Source organism: Enhydra lutris, unplaced genomic scaffold (genome assembly GCF_002288905.1).
Source record: "Enhydra lutris kenyoni isolate GAN:26980312 unplaced genomic scaffold, ASM228890v2 scaffoldscaffold33, whole genome shotgun sequence".
Lineage (NCBI taxonomy): Eukaryota > Metazoa > Chordata > Mammalia > Carnivora > Mustelidae > Enhydra > Enhydra lutris.
The window spans coordinates 2,358,359-2,375,055 of NW_019154117.1; the positions used below are offsets into that span (position 1 = coordinate 2,358,359).

Here is a 16,697-nt window from a genome sequence, read left to right on the forward strand (position 1 = left end):
ACTTCCCTGTGGTATGGCACGTGAAAATGAACTTCTCGCCGCTCAAGCGAACCCGCCATTTGAACACATGCAACTGCGCAGCCTCACAGAGTGAATCACAACAGGGTTTAAAGTTGGGGAAACACAAGAACGAACAACAGTAGGATGTGCTGGGAGGCCTAGTGGGAGCAGGTGGTGCCAGTCCCAAGGACCACAGCCGTGCGAGCTCGTGCCGGCACCAAGGACCATGGACATAGTTGGAGTCATCAGACCTGCCCCAGGGACACCCTCCACACCTGCATCCAGAGGTGGCTGTGAGGCCTCTCATGCCAAAGACGGGACTGGAGCACGGGAGCCCAGGTGAATCAGAGGACTGTACCCAGGGCACCCAGAGGAGCCGAGGCCAGGCCTCTGCCCACAGTGGGCCAAGGGAGGGGGTTTCCTGACAGACACAGCCAGCGCAGGAGGGGTCACCTTCAAAATGACTAAGTAAGACCACCTGAGAGGGGAGTTCAGAGCCCAACCCCACTGTGGTCTCACCAACCCCACAGGATCCCTTCGATCTTTGAAAACCGATGGGCTTCTACTTAATCCCCCAAACCCGCCAGGGTGCCCTGAAGTCCTCCTCAATAAACAAGGAGGGAAAGAACTCAGATTAATAGAAACTACACAGAAAAAAGACATTAAATTCCTTTTACTGTCCTGGGATGCCTGGGTGGCTCAGTGGGTTCAGCATCTGTCTTCGTCTCAGGTCCTGGGATCCTGTCCCCCATTGGGCTCCTCACCCACCAGGGAGTCTGCTTCTCCCTCTCCCACCGCCCCTGCCCCGTTTGTGCTCCCTGTCCCTCTGTCTCTCCATCTCTCTCGAATAAACAAAATCTTAAAAAAAAAAAAAAAACTGTCCTGACAGACAGACACACCACACACTTTCTGTGTATCCATGAACCCAGAGCAGAAGGCTACGGAGGAGGGAGGTGGAAAGGGACTCAGAGAACACACCTAGGGTGTGTGCTGTGTGCATGTGTTGTTTGTATCATGTGTGTCTGTGCTGTGTGTGTGTGTGTGTCCTGTGTGTGTGTTTAGTATGTGGGTGTCTGTGTGGTGCCCTCTGAGAGACAGCCATGCCGCAAACCCTCAGCCGAGGGTCCCGGCCGGGGAGCAGGTGGGAACTGGGACAGAGGGGACCCAGTATCTCTGGATCCCAGCTGCATGAGCACAAGGAGCTGGCGAGGAACCCCAGACAGACCACCTCCTCCTCTTCTTTGCAAAGACAGCGCGTGGGCCTCTGCTTCCCGGATCCACCAGCAGCCTCTCAGAGACGCGCATCGGATCTTGAAGATGCAGACACAGGCTGGAAAAGCTCAGGGACTTGGAAACACAGAATCAAGCGTTTGAGAACAGCTTCCCACAGCACTCCTCCCTCCTTGCAAGCGCTTGGTTTGCCGCGAGGAAGAAGGAGATCAGGGGCTCCGGTGGAAATAGCTTTCTTTATTAAAGCATGTGGCTTCCGCAAACCTTGGCAATAAATGCAGGGGTGAGAGCAAGTCACCAACATAAACAGAGCTCCGGACGATGTATCAATAAATGTATCATCTCACCTGAAGAGCGGGTATAAATACATGTTTCCAGGAGCTCCACATGAGCCTGTTCAAGCTCCAGCTCCTGCTGAGAAAGCTACGCTAATCATCACATTAACTCCTCACAGGCTGCCAGAGGATACTCTTTCTGGGCGGTGTTTGCACCCCTGGTCTGACACGAGTTCCTCCACAGTAGGCAGAGATTGGAAACCAGCCAGCTCTCCTTCTCCCGTGCTTGCACACCTGCCCGGGCCTGGAGACCCCCACGTCATCCGGAGAAATTCTGAAAGATGTTGGCGGCCGCTACCCAGTTCTGGAAGCAGGCCAGCCCCTGCTCGCGGACCTGCTTCCGCCCTTTGTCGGTGATGACCTCCCCGCTCGGTTTCACAACCACCAGCCTGGGGGTGACTGAGATGTGGTACCTGGTCTTCAGCTCACTGCGGGAAAGAAGAGGGTGGGGAGCGCCGGGTCAGCAGGGGCCGCACAGGTCCCCACGGGCACGTGGGAGGGGACCAGGGCCTCCCCGAGGGCTGCGGACGCTGCTAAGCCTCTGCCCTAGCCTGCCGGCGCACCCTCCCCTGTGCCCTCTGCACCTGCTCTCCCTGCTGCCAGCCTGTCCTAAGCCAGGGCTACGCTAGAGGAGCAACGGAAGTGGGGGAGGGACTCCAGACCTGAGCTGCTCCAACCCACAGCTGTGTGGGACCTCGGAGCAGCTGAAGAGTCCTGCAGGCCTGAGAAAATGATTTTTTTCATCTCGGCTAATTTAAATTTCAGTAGTCACATGTGGCAGGTGTCAACCATACTGGACAGTGCAATTCTAAAACCACAGACATCCCCAGTCAATTTATATCCCTCCTACATTCAAGAAGCGGAAAAATATCGGGGACACACAGCAGTCCAAGTGAACACTCCGTGAGCTCTAGACAAACGCAAAGCCATGTGAGACTTTCTGCCCAGCAACTCGAGGACAGGCTGATCAACGTTATGACACATTTCTTGGCTCTGTTTCCTGTCAGATGCAGCCCTGTGAGACCTTTTTACAAATTGTGTTCATTTATGGGAAGGAGCACCCACCTTCTTGATTCTTCCCCATAACCTTCCCTGGGATTACTATCCTCAAGACAGGGCGGCTGAGGGAAATCACTCCCTACTCCCCAGGCCAGCCCGCTCAGGGCTCCCACAAAACTCCCACAAACAGTAAGTGATCTCCCTGATCTGCCCCCTCAGGACTGTGGTCTTCGTGGAAGGAAAGATGCACGTGAGAGCCTCCTGTGCCATATCTCCCTGTGATACCTCCACCACGGCCCTCCTGCTGCCTTCCGGCTCCCAGATGAAACAAACACAAGCCTAAATCAAGCAGGAAAAAATGTATCCATCTCCACCCAACAGAGATGGCATCATTTTCAAACATCCATGAGACAGTGACAAAACCAGCATGCTCTCAGCCACAAAGGGATCTTAACATATTTCAAATAATCAGGGACACCTAGATGGCTCTGGCTGAGCATCTACCTTTGGCTCAGGTCATGATCTCAGGGTCCTGGGATCAAGTCCCTCGTTAGGCTCCCTGCTCAGCAGGGAGTCTGCTTCTCCCTCTGCCCCTCCACCTGCTCATAATCATCCTCTCTCAAACATATTAAAAAATCTTTAAAAAATAAATGTTTCAAATAATCAATAGCACACAGAAATTGTGCTAATTGGAAACTGGAAACCAAACAAAATAATTTTTAGAATGAGTTTAAAAACTAAATAACAGTATGCTACCCATAAAACAGCAGCTCAGACTACAACCCCAGTAGAAGAGAACAATGCAGAATATTCTCTGGACCCCCAGCTGCAGACACCATTAGACACAGAAAGCTGTGGTCTTAAACACTCTTTTCTGAACAAGTCTCTGTGTAGACGAGCCGTGTGTTTGATCCGAGAAGCGCGCCCAGTGCCACCACGGCAGACGCTGGGAAAGGCACACCGAACACAGACGTCACAGACGGACAAACCGGACCTGGCTCCAGGGAAGACGCATGGAGCAGGGCTCTGCCAGGACCGCCTGAGGGAGAGAGGAAGACACGGGAGCATTGGAAGTCTGGCGGTGGCCAGTCCTGGCCCGCAGTGGACTCCACCTGCTTGTGGAGGCCCGCGGGTGGGCGTGCTCACTCCTGCAACACCCCACCGATGCCCAGACTGCAGGTTCCCCAAGAAACCCCACACAGGGCTGGCTACCCCTCCAGCAGCTTCTAGAAGCCAGTTTGCATGGTTTCCCCTAGTTACTCGCGTGAGGAGTCACAAATGTCTGAGAGAAACAAGTCAGCTTGTGGTCATTACTGACACAGACACCAGGCCTAAAAACGCAAGGCACAGATGCGGAGAGACACCAACCGGGGGACAAGCCCGGGCCTTGCTCACCAGCCCACAGTTCTGGCAACTTGGGGCAGTGGGGCGGGGGGGGGGGGGGGGGCAGGGGGGGACCCAGGGAAGGGGGGGGGGACGCCCCCCCCAGTGATTTCAGAATCCTGTACAACCCCAGAAATTTGAAATGCCTAACAAATTAGCTTTCCCCCAAAGCATAAAACAAACATGAAGAAAAGAGGAACCTCCCGGTAGCCCTTGGTATAAGGGCTGCAGCAAACAGCAGTGGCCCATGAGAGGCTCTGTCCCGCAGCCGGGGCTGATAGGTTCTGTCTGGACCTCTGCTGTGGGCAGCATGCCCACCGTCTCACTAGGGTCCCGATAGGGCTTATCCCCAAGGCCAGGGGTCCCTGGGGCGCCCTAGAGGGTGGTGAGGGCCTCTCCTGGAGGAGCCCACACACACTCCTGACTCTGCACCCACAACCCTGCCAGGTTCCCCATGTGGCGGCTGCTCCTGATCCAGACCCCACTGTGGACGAGCTGGTTGGCAGGAGTGGGGCTCTGGGCATGGGGTCCCCCGACCAGCAGCAGCTGCCTCAGCAGGGAGAGTCTCCTGCCCCTGCTGGTGGGGGTGGAGCCTGCGATCTCGCAGGGGTTCAGGCCTGCCAGTCTCCTGCATCCCCTACCCCACCCTGCCCCCACCATCCAGGCAGCCCAAGGAGGGAAGCTGAGAACGTGCCCTTGACAGTCTGGGCGGTAGAGCCTGTGGCTTGCCGCCTGCCATCTGCAGCCCTGCACTTTCTGGCATGAACTAGCTGAGGCACAGGGGCAGGCTAGCCGGCCTCCCTACACCCCAGAGTCCTCACCTACGCCATGGGAAAAACAGAACCCTTCTGCCTGGGTTATTGGGAGAGTGAGATGATAAATAGACGTACAGCACCACTAAGGGATCGGCACATAAATGCTCAAAAAACACTAGCTGTTACTGATGGGGAACCCCCGCCAGTTCCAGCTGGGCTACTGTCCAATGGCTCCGCTAACCAGGCCCGGGACGGGTACCCAGCAAACTTAGAACCCATGAGCCTCCGCAGAGCACTTGCGTGTGTGCCAGGGAAGAGAAGGTGTGAGGTGTGCAGCCTGAGACACAGCAGCCCTTCTGATCCCTCAAGGAGGGACTGGATTTGCCCGGTGGCCACTGGGGGCAGCCTGAGCACGGAGCACACATGGCAGAAACCCGAGGAAACTGTCCTCACTGGCCTCCCTACCCCTTCGACTCTGGCTCCTGGCTACGGGGTGTTGAAGTTAAGCTGATCAACAACCTTCGCTGTTTAATGTTTGAGCTGTTGCTGTGTTCTCATCCTTCGCAACATAAAACCAGCTCTGACACCACTGGTGGGGGCACAAAGCAAGCCGGGCTTAGGGGAGTGAGGTGGAGTCTGGAATAGACATTTGCTCCAGAATATCTTCAGAGTCAGCCTTCTGGGCCCTCAAATCCCCGCCCTGGCAGCCTCCACCTGGGGACAACCATAACCTTGGAGCCACCTGGAGAGGCTCGTAAGCATCTCCACTGTGTCCCCAGCAAACAGGCTGTGCCTTGGAAAGGAGAGCCCTGTAGCCGCGCACATCGCAGGTGTGAGAACTCAGAGCACTGTGACTGTCTGGGGGCATCCGAGTTCCCCCCAGCCCTGGGCACTGGGCGCTGTTGCAGTCCCGGATCCCTCCCTTCACCAAACACAGCGCCTCCTCCTCCCTGGCAAGACCCCTTCCGGGTTGCCATAGCAACCCCAGTTCCAGCCTCTTCCCATCTTGGCCCCCCGGCAGACTGTGGGCCAGCAAATCTCTCCAGTTGCTCCAGCCGCCCACCGAAACACAGCCCACAGGCAGCAAGCAGTGAACAGGGTCTTCCCCAAGCTTAGAGACTTCGGAGGCACTCCTCACAGGGGGGCAGTGTCCCCAGGGCACGTGGAGGGGCTGCCAGCGGGGAAGGGGGGCTCCAGGGTCGGGTGGCTGCAGCACCTGGGCAAGCTCTGGAGGTGGGAAAGGTATGGGGTATTCTGGAACACCAGCCGTCCAGTCTAGCGGGAACACAGGTGCAAAAGGGGCAACAGGAGGTGAATGTAGGGCAGACAAAACATGGACTGAGCCCCAGAGAGCGGGGGTAGCCCCGGTGGGACCAGACTGCCTTTGAAAGAGGAGAAAGGTTCCAGAACAAGAGTTCATCAGATGTGGACACTGAGGCAGAGGGAATGAGTGAGAATATGCCAGTGGTCCAGGGCCTAAGTGAGGGAAGTAGCAAGGAGGAGAAAAACAGACTCAGCAGAATCGGCACCTGACAGGGACGTACTGGGTCAGGAGGCCGGGGGAGCTGGAACATAGGGCTTGTCGAGAAGCTTAGCAGCAGCACCCACTGGACCTCACCAAGGGGACAGCTCTAATGGGGCCATTCTCTACCCAAGAAATGAAGCCACAGCCAACTGTCTTCTCCGTCCAACGCAGACCTGTCAGCCTAGACGCTGAGGCATCCATCCACTGGGCCCATGGTGGGGGCAGTCGAAGCCAGAGCGGACTGGGGGCCTGCTGAAGTACCAGAGCGATCATAACTTCCATGAAAATCGCCATGGAGTGGGCTTTGCATGTGACAGTGGAAGACAGGAATTCCTGCTGGCAGACTCAGAATTGGAGGCTCGGGCACTTGGCCAGTAACAAAGGGCAGGAAGACGGGACATGGTGTCACCCCTACACTCAAGGCTGCTCAGAGGCACCAACTGCAGGGATGTCAGTCAGCAAGTATGTGCCCAGGCAGGAGGGCTGTGGTCGCCCAGCAGCCATCCGGGCCACTGGCCATGCCCAGGGAACGCCCATGGGGGCTCTTGCTGAGTTCTCCTCCTCATCCTGGACTCAACAGGTCAGTAGTCACAGTGGGTGGCCATTGGGAAGACAGCCCAGGGTCCCTGACCATGACAAACTGAGTGGGGCCCAGGTGACGCCTTTCCTGGCCCCACCTCCCCAGGCACCACACAGTGTGCCTTGTTCCACACACCTCCAGAAACTTCCCCAAAGGCTGCCTGCAGGTGTCCCTGTGCGAGCTATTTCCATGTTGCCTGTGATCTGATTGTGTATTCTGGCTGGAATGAGCAGAACTCGGGGTGCAGCTCCATATATTCCCATGGAATAGCTCACTTCCTACCATAGAAATTGCAAGGAGCACTAATGAGGTCCCATCTGGGAAGTGGAAGGACAAGGAGCTAACCTCATAGAAGGAAAACTGAGGCTGGCTTCTTCCGGAGACCAGGCTGGCCGCCCAGGCCCCGAACTGCTCGGCTGCAGGCAGTGGACCTCAGGGGCTGTGACCACATCCCAGGAGAACCAGGAGGAACCTGGCCAGGCCCTCCCCAGGCGAGGCTGAGCAGAGGGGCTGAGGCTCGTGGTCCCCTGGAACCCCTTGGAGGGGAGAGGAAGAGGAAAGGAAGCACCAGGGCATAAAGTCAGGTTCCAGAGTGAGGAGCACAGGCCCCCTCGGTGCCTTGGCAGTGCATCTGTGAAATGGGGCACACAACCACACCACAGCTCCAAACTCACAAATGAGACACAGGAACACTGTGACACTGGGCAGTGAACACCTCGCCTCCATCACCACTCAAAAAACCCCAGAGCGGGCTCTGCCCAGACCCCCAGCTCTGCCCGACTACCCACACGGTCACACTGTCACCTTCCAAACTGAGTGTGTTCACTCAAAAGCTCCAAGTGACTTGAGTACTAAGCAGGTCAGAGCCATTTCACAACTACCACTAGAAGAGACCTGGTAACACATCTTTTGCCAGGTAAATCCCTGAGACCCATCCTCGCTACATCCCCACTCAGGCTTACTTTCACTGTCACGTACCCCAACCATCAGTCAGACCTTCCCGGAACGAGGCGTCCACTTGGAAGGCTTGAGACTCACCTCCTCACGATCACCCACCCTGTGGGTTAAGGGGGACGGGGGCGGGGGGGGCGGTGTTACACCACACTGACTAACAGCCCCCAGAGAAAAAAGCGTGGCCCTGGAAAACACACCCAGAAACTCACTCCACATCTGTTACAGGGATGCTGGGGTAACACAGTTGCGAGGAGCTATGTAGACCCAAGTCTGGAGGTTGTTGCCACAGCACAGACCTCAACGGACAGTCGGTGTCCTGCTCACTCCACTCTGCCAGCCCTGCTGAGAGCCGAACCATGCTCCCTCCTGCCTTCTTCCTCCTCACCACCACCTCCTTCCTCCCACTTTCTCTGACCTCCCACCTTCTCTTTCCTTCCTCCTCCCTCCTACCTCCTCCATGCTCCCTTTTCTGTCCTCCCACCTTCTCTGTCCTTCCCTCCCCTCTCCCACTTTCTGTGTCCTTCCTCCTACCCCCACCTCCTCCCTACCTCCTCCATCCGACTTTCTCTGTCCTCCCTCCTCCCTCCCACCTCCTTTATCCCACTTCCTCCATCCCACTTTCTCTTTCCTTCAATTTCTCTCCTACCTTCTCTCTTCTCCCCACCACATCCTCCCTCCTCACCTCAGGTCCCCCCTCCTCACCCCCTCCCACTGTTCCCTCTTCTCCTTGGTGAATTTTCTTGGCCTCTGTCATTAACTCTGCTGGACTCCAGAGGCTTGGTTCTTTCTACAGTTTGGAAATCACAGTCAAACTGTACCCAGGCCAGCAGGGAAGGCATTCCTCCAGCCTTGGTGACCCTGCTGCCCCCCACCCCTGAGGGCCGCTGACCGTGGCAGCACCCACAGTGTCCCCAGTTCTGACCTAAGCCTTCTGAGGCTCCCTCTCCTGCTTCCACACTCCTCCCCAAGTCCCGAGCCCCTCTGAGGGGGGTGTCGACCCCTGCAGCAGCCTCAGCAGCCGGCCGGGCAAGGGGAACAAGGCAAGGTTCCCCAAGCCCCGGGAGAGGCGGCAGCCCCTCTGGAGCCGCTGGGTGGCTGGAGCGGTGAGCACTAGGGACGGGACAGGGGAGAGGCCTGCGCGCGGTAGGGGAGGAGCTCCGCGGGGCTACCCAGCCCTGACCCACTCACTGCCGGAGGGGGTCGTAGAAGGGCAGCGCCAGCCAGGCGCCGTGCTGCTCGCGCATGAAGTCCAGCATCTCCCGCTCGCTGCGGTCCGCGGACACGAACACCACCTCCAAGGGCGCGGGGGACCGCGCCTCCGCCACCAGCTTGGCGTAGAAGCGGCGGAGCAGCGGCGCGAAGTCGCGGCTGGACGGGCACCGGCCCGCGGCGAAGTACAGAGCCACCACCTTGTTCTGCAGCGCAGCCTCGGCCTCCACCCACGCGCCGTCGCGGCTCAGCAGGCGCCGGCCGCCCAAGACGTCCACCATGGCCGAGTTCGGGTGAGAGACACCTGCGGGGGGCGGGGAGCGGCAGGGAGCAAGAGCGCACAAACTGCTACGTGGGACGGCCACCTGCAGTGGACGGACGTTTGCACAGGAGGGACACCTGCACGGGACAGACACCTGTGGGGGCGGACACCTGCGGCCGGAAGATCCCTGCAGGGGGTGGGGCAGCAGTGCCGTGCTGGGACCTGGGGCCCCACCTGCTCTTCCAGCCGGCCTCGGCCTCAGCCTCTCGCTGGGGCAGGGGCGTGCGCACTGGGGGAAGTAGGGACACTCACAGACACCCGCAACCCAGAAAGCAGCAGTGTCTGCAGCAGCTTCTGCCTCCAGGAGGTGGAGCTGCCTGGCCCGCTCCGGCGCCTCCGCCCCCACACCCTCCTGGGATCTCTGCCTGCCCTCCGCCCAGTCCCTCCTCACCCAGTGCCTCCACGCGGCTTCGCAGTCGCCCCCTCCCGGAACCGCCCCAACCCTCCATCTCTGCTCCCCTCCCCCACTGTCCCTTCTGCGCCCCTGATCCCCACTCCTTGCGCCCCCCGCACCCCATGCTCCTGCCCCAAGCATCTCGTTGACTCAAGAAGTGACAGTATTAATGTACCAGGCACGCTGGAGGCCCTGGGGATCCAGGCAGGAGCAAAGCAATTTCAGCTCCTGCCTGGGGAAGGGCAGGGAAGCAAAAGGTGAAGCGGAGGGTGAAGACACTCTGACAGGAGGCAGATTTAAGGGATTTAGTGCCAAAAAACTCAGTGACCAAGATAAATCACATTCTACGACAGTACTTTAAAACTTCAAAATCAATGCAAAAACTTCACAATGCACAAAACATCAAACATGTAAATAAGGGCGGGATCCCAGCCCGATGAGGTTCTGTGGGACCCAGGCCCCTCCGGGCAGCGCACCTGGGTAACTTATAGGCGACCCGGAGAAAAATGGCTGAGGCAGCCCTTGCACGTGGAGGTCTGACTTTTGTCAAAACTCAGGCAGAATGGAATGCCCCTAAATTCTAAATGTCATCGAGACTATTTTGACCTGTTTGGGCTTTTTTCCTTTTATCTCAACAGTGAAAATAAAGGACATTTCTTTTAGTGACACCCTCCCACGGGGGAAATTTCCAGGTATTTGTATAAATACTGCGTCCTGCTGTGGGAGCCTTCCTGAGATGGTGGTGAAGCTTGGGCATTCTTCCAGGGAGGGGCGATCTGGGGGAACACCCGTTCTCCCCCAGGGACCCTCCTGTGGCTACTTTATGTGTGTGTGTATGTGGAGAGGACCTGCCCTCAAGAAGTCCTGGGGCCAGCAAGGGACACCAGTCCAGTCCAGCTCATTCACCAGCTCCACCAGTCTTCAAGGGCCCTTCCTGCCACGTGAGCCTGTGTCATTGGCCTAGGACCCCATCCCACTGGCCACTCCTTAAGGTGGGAGGGGGCTACAGGGCCATGAGAGTCAGATGGAGGCACAGCCCCACCCCCCCACCCCCACCGCTGCTGGAACCCAGTCTCCTACACACCTTCCCCCACCTAACGCAGGAACAGCCACACATGGAGTCCAGAACCAGGATTAGGCGCCCCTAATCCTAGCTGGGACGCTTCAGGTCAGTTCATACTGGACTTCCTTCCAGGCATCTGCTAATCAGCTTTATGCCCTAGATAACCACGGCCAAGTTGGGGACAGTGCTCCCACTCCTGATGCTTGTGAACAGCCACATGAGGGCCTTCTTGGCTCGCCCCACCCCCCCACACCTGCCAACGCCCTCTCCCTGCACTCTGCCACCACTCTAAACAGTCTGTGACCTCTATTCTGCCCTATCATCCAGTCCTCACCCAAACTGAAGCAGTCTCTTCTGCATGTCCTCCTGTCTAATGATCAGACTCTCCTGAGTCCTCCTCTGGCCTGGTGGCTCTCCCGACCCTCCCTGTCCCCTGCCTGTTAAGCCAGTCCTGCATCCTCGAACTATCAACCTGGTTTACCTTCAGCAACAATCCCCTGCCCTTGGGGTCTCCTCTTAGTGGCTTTCCATCCATGGACCCCACCCCACCCTCTCCCTTGGTGGTAAACCCCAACTCTGCCTGTGTTCAGAGTTGAGCTCAGCTCCTTCCCCACCACAGCAGTATGGAATAAAATCTGCCCAGAGCCTTTAACCAGTATCCAGCTCTGCTTCTCCAAACACCTGGGTTGGCTCACAGCCAGGGCACTGCCCGCTGACACGGGCTGGCTGGCACCCGCGTCATCAAAGCTTCCCCGGGAGACCCTCCAGCATGAACACGGCTCTGCCCTTCTGTGGTCAGCATGCAAGCTCCCCACACTTCTGAATGAGGCTACTCCGCACCACAGACATGTGTCCGTGCTACCCATGGTATAGTCTCACTTGCTCTTTCTGAGCGAGCATATGTGGGAAGCCCAGCCAGAGCACCTCTTCTGCACCATGCCTTTGGATGCTCCACCGCGGAGGAACACACGAAGAAAACAGGACCCCAGCCCACTTGACATGAAACAGACTTTTCCTTTTAACTACAAGATGCACACATGATGATTCGTGTATTTCTACCACTGCTTATGAATGCACAAATATTCTCATGGAAACTTTTTCTGCTCTGGTCAGCATAGCAAACAAATTAGACATCCAGGTGTGCAATATTACACCCTGAATTTCCTGGCTTTCAATAGTCACACTGGAGTTATTTATCTTCCCGTATTTAAATATTTGTGCCTAGGGAATGATATCATGAGGTCTTCGTGACTCACTTTCAAAATGGTGGTTGGCCCTTTGCAGGGAGATGATGCCCAAGTGAGGAAGAGAAGTCTGGCTTTCTCGGTGACCCACTGGGGCCATGGGCGAGTCACCCCCCCGGGGCCTGGCTTCCCATGGACACTTTCATGTTTAAACTTGGTCAAAACGGTGGCTTCGGGCTGAGGAAGTGCTCCCTGGCCCCACCAGCAGCTTCCCAGGGATGCTTCAGATGATTCTAAAAGCACCTGTGTTGCCTCCGCCAATGGTCTAAAGCACAGAGAGAAGGTGGCAGTGTGTGCAGTCCCCTCCGGCCGCCAGAACAAAGCCACATAGACAGGGACAGCAGAACTTGTATCTCACAGCCCTGGAGGCTGCAAATCTGAGAGTGAAGTTCTGGGGAGCCCCCTCCTGGCTTCTGGGCTGCCACCTTCTGTGTCCCCACATGGCAGAGAGAGCTCTCCTCCTCTTCTTATAAAGCTACGTCCTACCAGCTCAGGACCTTGTTCACGCATAATTACCTCCTAGAAACCCTATTTCCAGAGACAGTCCCACCGGGCATTAGGACTTCAGCATGTGGATTTGGGGACAAGGCTCAGCCCACACACAGTGCTTTGGGGGAAGGCACAGCATGACACATCCCTTAGCCTAAATGTTTAAGGGTCCCATGTGTGAGAGATCCCAGGCTCCAGGGTCCTCGGAACAAGGAGAAGTAAGATGTGTGGGCAAAGAGCAGCCCTGTGGGCATCCTGGCCAACAGTAAAGCCCAGGACAGGGTGATGGTACTGGCGGTGGAGGTAGGGGGTCAACAAGGACAGAACAGCTTGTTTGCCAGGACCGAAAGGAACTTCATGTGAGACCAAAGCTCCGCGCTACCCGTGTATAGTCTCACTTCCTCTCTTGAACGCCACCGCCCCCCATATCCCACATCCCGCCAAACTGTCCTCAGAAACATGCCTGGTGAGCTGGGGGGTGCGCCAGGCTGGGGGGTGCCCATGCCCAGGGCTGTGGAATCCAGGTTCACACACCTGCCCCCATCTCCGCAGGAGCAGCCTGGCTGACCCTGCATGCAAGGTGTGAGGTCTGGCGGCTGGACCGCCCTCCCCCCGGGGAGCATGACCACCTCCCAACACCTGTGTCTTCCTGAGGTTGCCTGTCCCGTTCTAAGCCACCAGAAATGGCCTCAGGCTGCAGCTGACGGATCCATGCATCAGTTCCACATTTGGAGCATCTCTCCGTGGCTCTCCGTGGCTCCCAAGCAAGGCCAGCCACAGCAGCTCGTGGGCTGCACAAAATGAAAACTTGGGGCTAGAGGAGGTGCTACAGTACACAAGCTTTTTCCCTTTTTCCATGGCTCTCTTGCCTTGGCCTGTCATGGCATCTTGTTGGCTGCTGAATGTCCCGTTGTGCTGGGCACAACGACCTTGAACATTGACCTTGACCCCGGCGGGGGGTTCTGCCCTATAAGTTGGCCAATGAGCAGCCCCACCACTGTTGGGTTCCTGTCCTGCCAGCTGTTCCCCCACCACTGTGTCCACCCTGAGACACCGCCAGTCTCACACATTCCAAGGTGACCCTCTGCACCGAACACCCAGGTGGTGGGGACAGGAGGCCAGGTGGAGCTGGACACTAGGGACACCAAGAGGATGGAGCATTCTGGAACCCATCCCCAGGAGGCAGCAGGCAGTGGGAGGTGGGACCATGCATGAGCCAAGGGCCTGTCAGACTTCACGTACCAAAGACAGGTTCAAAGATAAAATTATGAAGAACCTCAAAATGGTGACTGCAGAGCACTGAGGCCCAAGCTCAAGGTGGGGCCCCCCCAGATTGCAGGAGTCCACACCCATGAAACGGCCTTGCTCCCAACTTGGCAACAACCCTGTTTCCAAGTAATTCTCAGATTCTGGGGGTCAGGATGCCAACATATCTTTGTTGGAGGGACACAATTCAACTCAAAATAGAAGTGTTGAAGGACAGTTGCTAGAAGAGCAGGACTGGAGGAAGACTTCGAAGGAGGGCAGGCCCAGGACCCGCGTGGTGGGCGGTTGGTTGGCTCGAGTGGGGCAAAGAGAGGGAAGAGCAAGCATGTCCACCGGCTGCAGTGGCCGCGTGCAGGAGGGCGGATAGAGAGGACAAGAGCAGGTGGGTTGTACCAGCTCTCGGAGGGCTGGGCAGCCGGTTTATTCAGGGCTATGTGCCAGGCACCGTGCTAAGTGCTTTACCTGCAGGTAAAGACTCACGAGGTGTTGTAGAAACAAAGTAGTGTACATAGCGCCTCTCTTTGAAAAAAGAAGCTAAGAAACCAGAGACGTGGGCTTTGGTTTTATTAAAACAAGAGACTGTGAAGTCTGAAAATACTGGACTTGGTGAGGTGCTGACCCCATCCTCCCTGCCTGCCACCCTCCAGGTGTTGGGACAATCCAAACACTTCCTTCCCAGCACCTACCCAGGGAGATGGAAGGCTCTCCTGGAACGGTATTCCTTTCCAGGAATTTCCATTTCCCTGAAGGGAATGAGAACCCCTGCCTGGTGCTACCCCTCTCCTTGACTCTGAATGCTAAGTGAGGACAAGATGCCTGGAACTGCTGCAGCCACCTTGAGGCTGTGAGGAATAGGCCAAGAGAATTTCAGAGACACCTGCCTCATCCTCTGACATTATGAGCCACTGAACCCAAACCAGCATTACCATAACCAGAAGGCTTACAGATGGCTTACAGGAAAAATAAGCCTGAATTTAGCAGTGTTCAGAGTATGTTCTGCAGGATACTAGGAGACCCAAGATCCTTTCAGATGGCTTCCAGGTCGAAACTATTTTCTTGAGAACACTAAGATGGAATGTGTGTTGACATTCGCTGATGGGGCACAGGGAGCAGGGGAATAAAGGTGGGACAACCTGAATCAAGCCAGTGGCACCAAACCATCCATTGAGGCCACCATCCATATTCTTTGCCTACATGTGTTCCCTGTGAAAAAGCCTGTTTTACTTACTGTTCACGACAACAGTGTAGGAGTGAGTCCTCTCGCCCACTGCTCTCCAGAAACCCTAACAGGGCAGCTGCAAGCTGCTTCTCAGGGTGGCAGAGGACAGGGTGAGCCACGGACACACAGCACTCCCACCCCCGTTTCCCAATGAAACGCTGCGCAGCCAGCAGAGGCCACCTGGGAACTGTCAGGAAATCACAGGAAGCCCCACTCCACGGTGAGGGTTTAGAACCTAGTCCTTAACAGACATTTAGCGGGGGAAGGGGGAGATCAACCATGTGTTTCTGATGCTTCACATCAGGCCCTCCTGACCTAGAGGGATAGACCCCACCTCTGCAGTGCTACCAACTGCCCAGAGAGGGGAGCACAGCCTGGAAGCAAACCCACCGACCAACACAGCCACCTCCTTCATACATTCCCTATCCACCTGGGGCGAGCAGCCCTGGGCCCAGAGCCCACCAAAATCAAACTGGCCAGTCCCCAGCCTGTGTACCCAGCCTCGCTGTTTCTCCCACACTCCTCCCCTCCCCTGCCTATGTGACACAGATGCTCCCGTGCGACCCGTGCACTGTGGCGTGTCCCCTCCTCCTGGCCACCATCACTCCCTCCCTCCATGGCCTCGTCTCCTGATGTGTTAGCCTCACCACAGCTGAATTAGAAGCCCTACACTTTGGAACAGTAGACTCAGTGCATGCGTGTGTGCACGTGTGTGGAAGCGTGTCGAAGGTGGGAGTGTGTATATGCTCACTATCTGTGACCCAGCGTCCAAACACCTGCCTGGCAGTCTGGGCCGTGGGGGCAGGACCTCAAGGGTCCTGGAAGCCTCCTGTGGACTCACGAGTCTCCAAGCTGTCTGCCTTTCCTCTGGAGGCACCCTCCTCTCTCAACCTGGGGAAAGCTCCTCTGTGGCCTGTAGCCAGGCCCCTGGCTGATGAATCTGGGGATGTTTGCACCCCGTGTCCCACCTTGTCCATCCTATTTCAATAACGTGCAACCGACCGCTACTGCAGAGTAGAACAGTCCAAACGTCCCACAGGGCGGGTCTGAGAACACAGAAGCCGCAGGAGAATTCCGTGTAGGGTGTGCCACGACCGCACAGCTTGGGACCCAAATGCTTTTCCTTCTTGTGTTCCTTGACTATAACCCAATATTACGCAACTCTGGAGAACTCTCTGGTTCCACCACTCATAGAGTGTTTGCCACGTCCCCCCATCCCCAGGTACTCAACTCAAGGGCTCCCTCAATTCCTAAGTGCCAGCCTGACCAGAGGGGTCCCCACTCCCCCGGGGCTCAGAATCGGGGGCCGTGTCCCCCTTTCTCCCCCACACCTCCTTTGTGCTTTTTTAACGTCTCTGGTTGTTGTCGCTGTGAGTCCTTCCAGGACAGGACAGGAGGTGGGGTGACAGGTGAGCAGAGGCAGGCCCAGGGCTGCAGAGAGAACAGTACTCCAGCAGCTCCGCCACTCAACTGGGAGGCATGCTTCCAGAACGGGACCCGCTGAGCTGACGGGGAGCCCAGCCCCCGACGGCAAGACGCCTGACAAGGTGGTGGGAACCGGGATTCCATCAGCGAGAGTTCACGGGCGCCATAATGATCGCAGTCCCACACACACGCAGACCAACTTGGAGGCCTCATGGGAGAGCATCTGGCTAATGAGAAAAACCATGAAGTTGCTGGGCCTGTTCATCTTCTCAGTGAGCCCCCAACACAGAACAATGACACCGGGA

At 56.9% G+C, this 16,697-nt stretch overlaps 1 protein-coding gene across 1 annotated transcript; it reads right to left on the bottom strand.

Annotated features, from left to right (window-relative positions):
- Positions 1–1,824: 1,824 nt before the first annotated feature.
- On the bottom strand, positions 1,825–9,251 carry LOC111153489 (nucleoredoxin like 2). Its single transcript, XM_022512538.1, has 2 exons — positions 8,950–9,251; positions 1,825–1,993 (listed from the first exon to the last, which is right to left on the bottom strand). The coding sequence occupies exons 1-2, from the start codon at positions 9,249–9,251 to the stop codon at positions 1,825–1,827; spliced, it is 471 nt and encodes a 156-aa protein (XP_022368246.1).
- Positions 9,252–16,697: the final 7,446 nt, after the last annotated feature.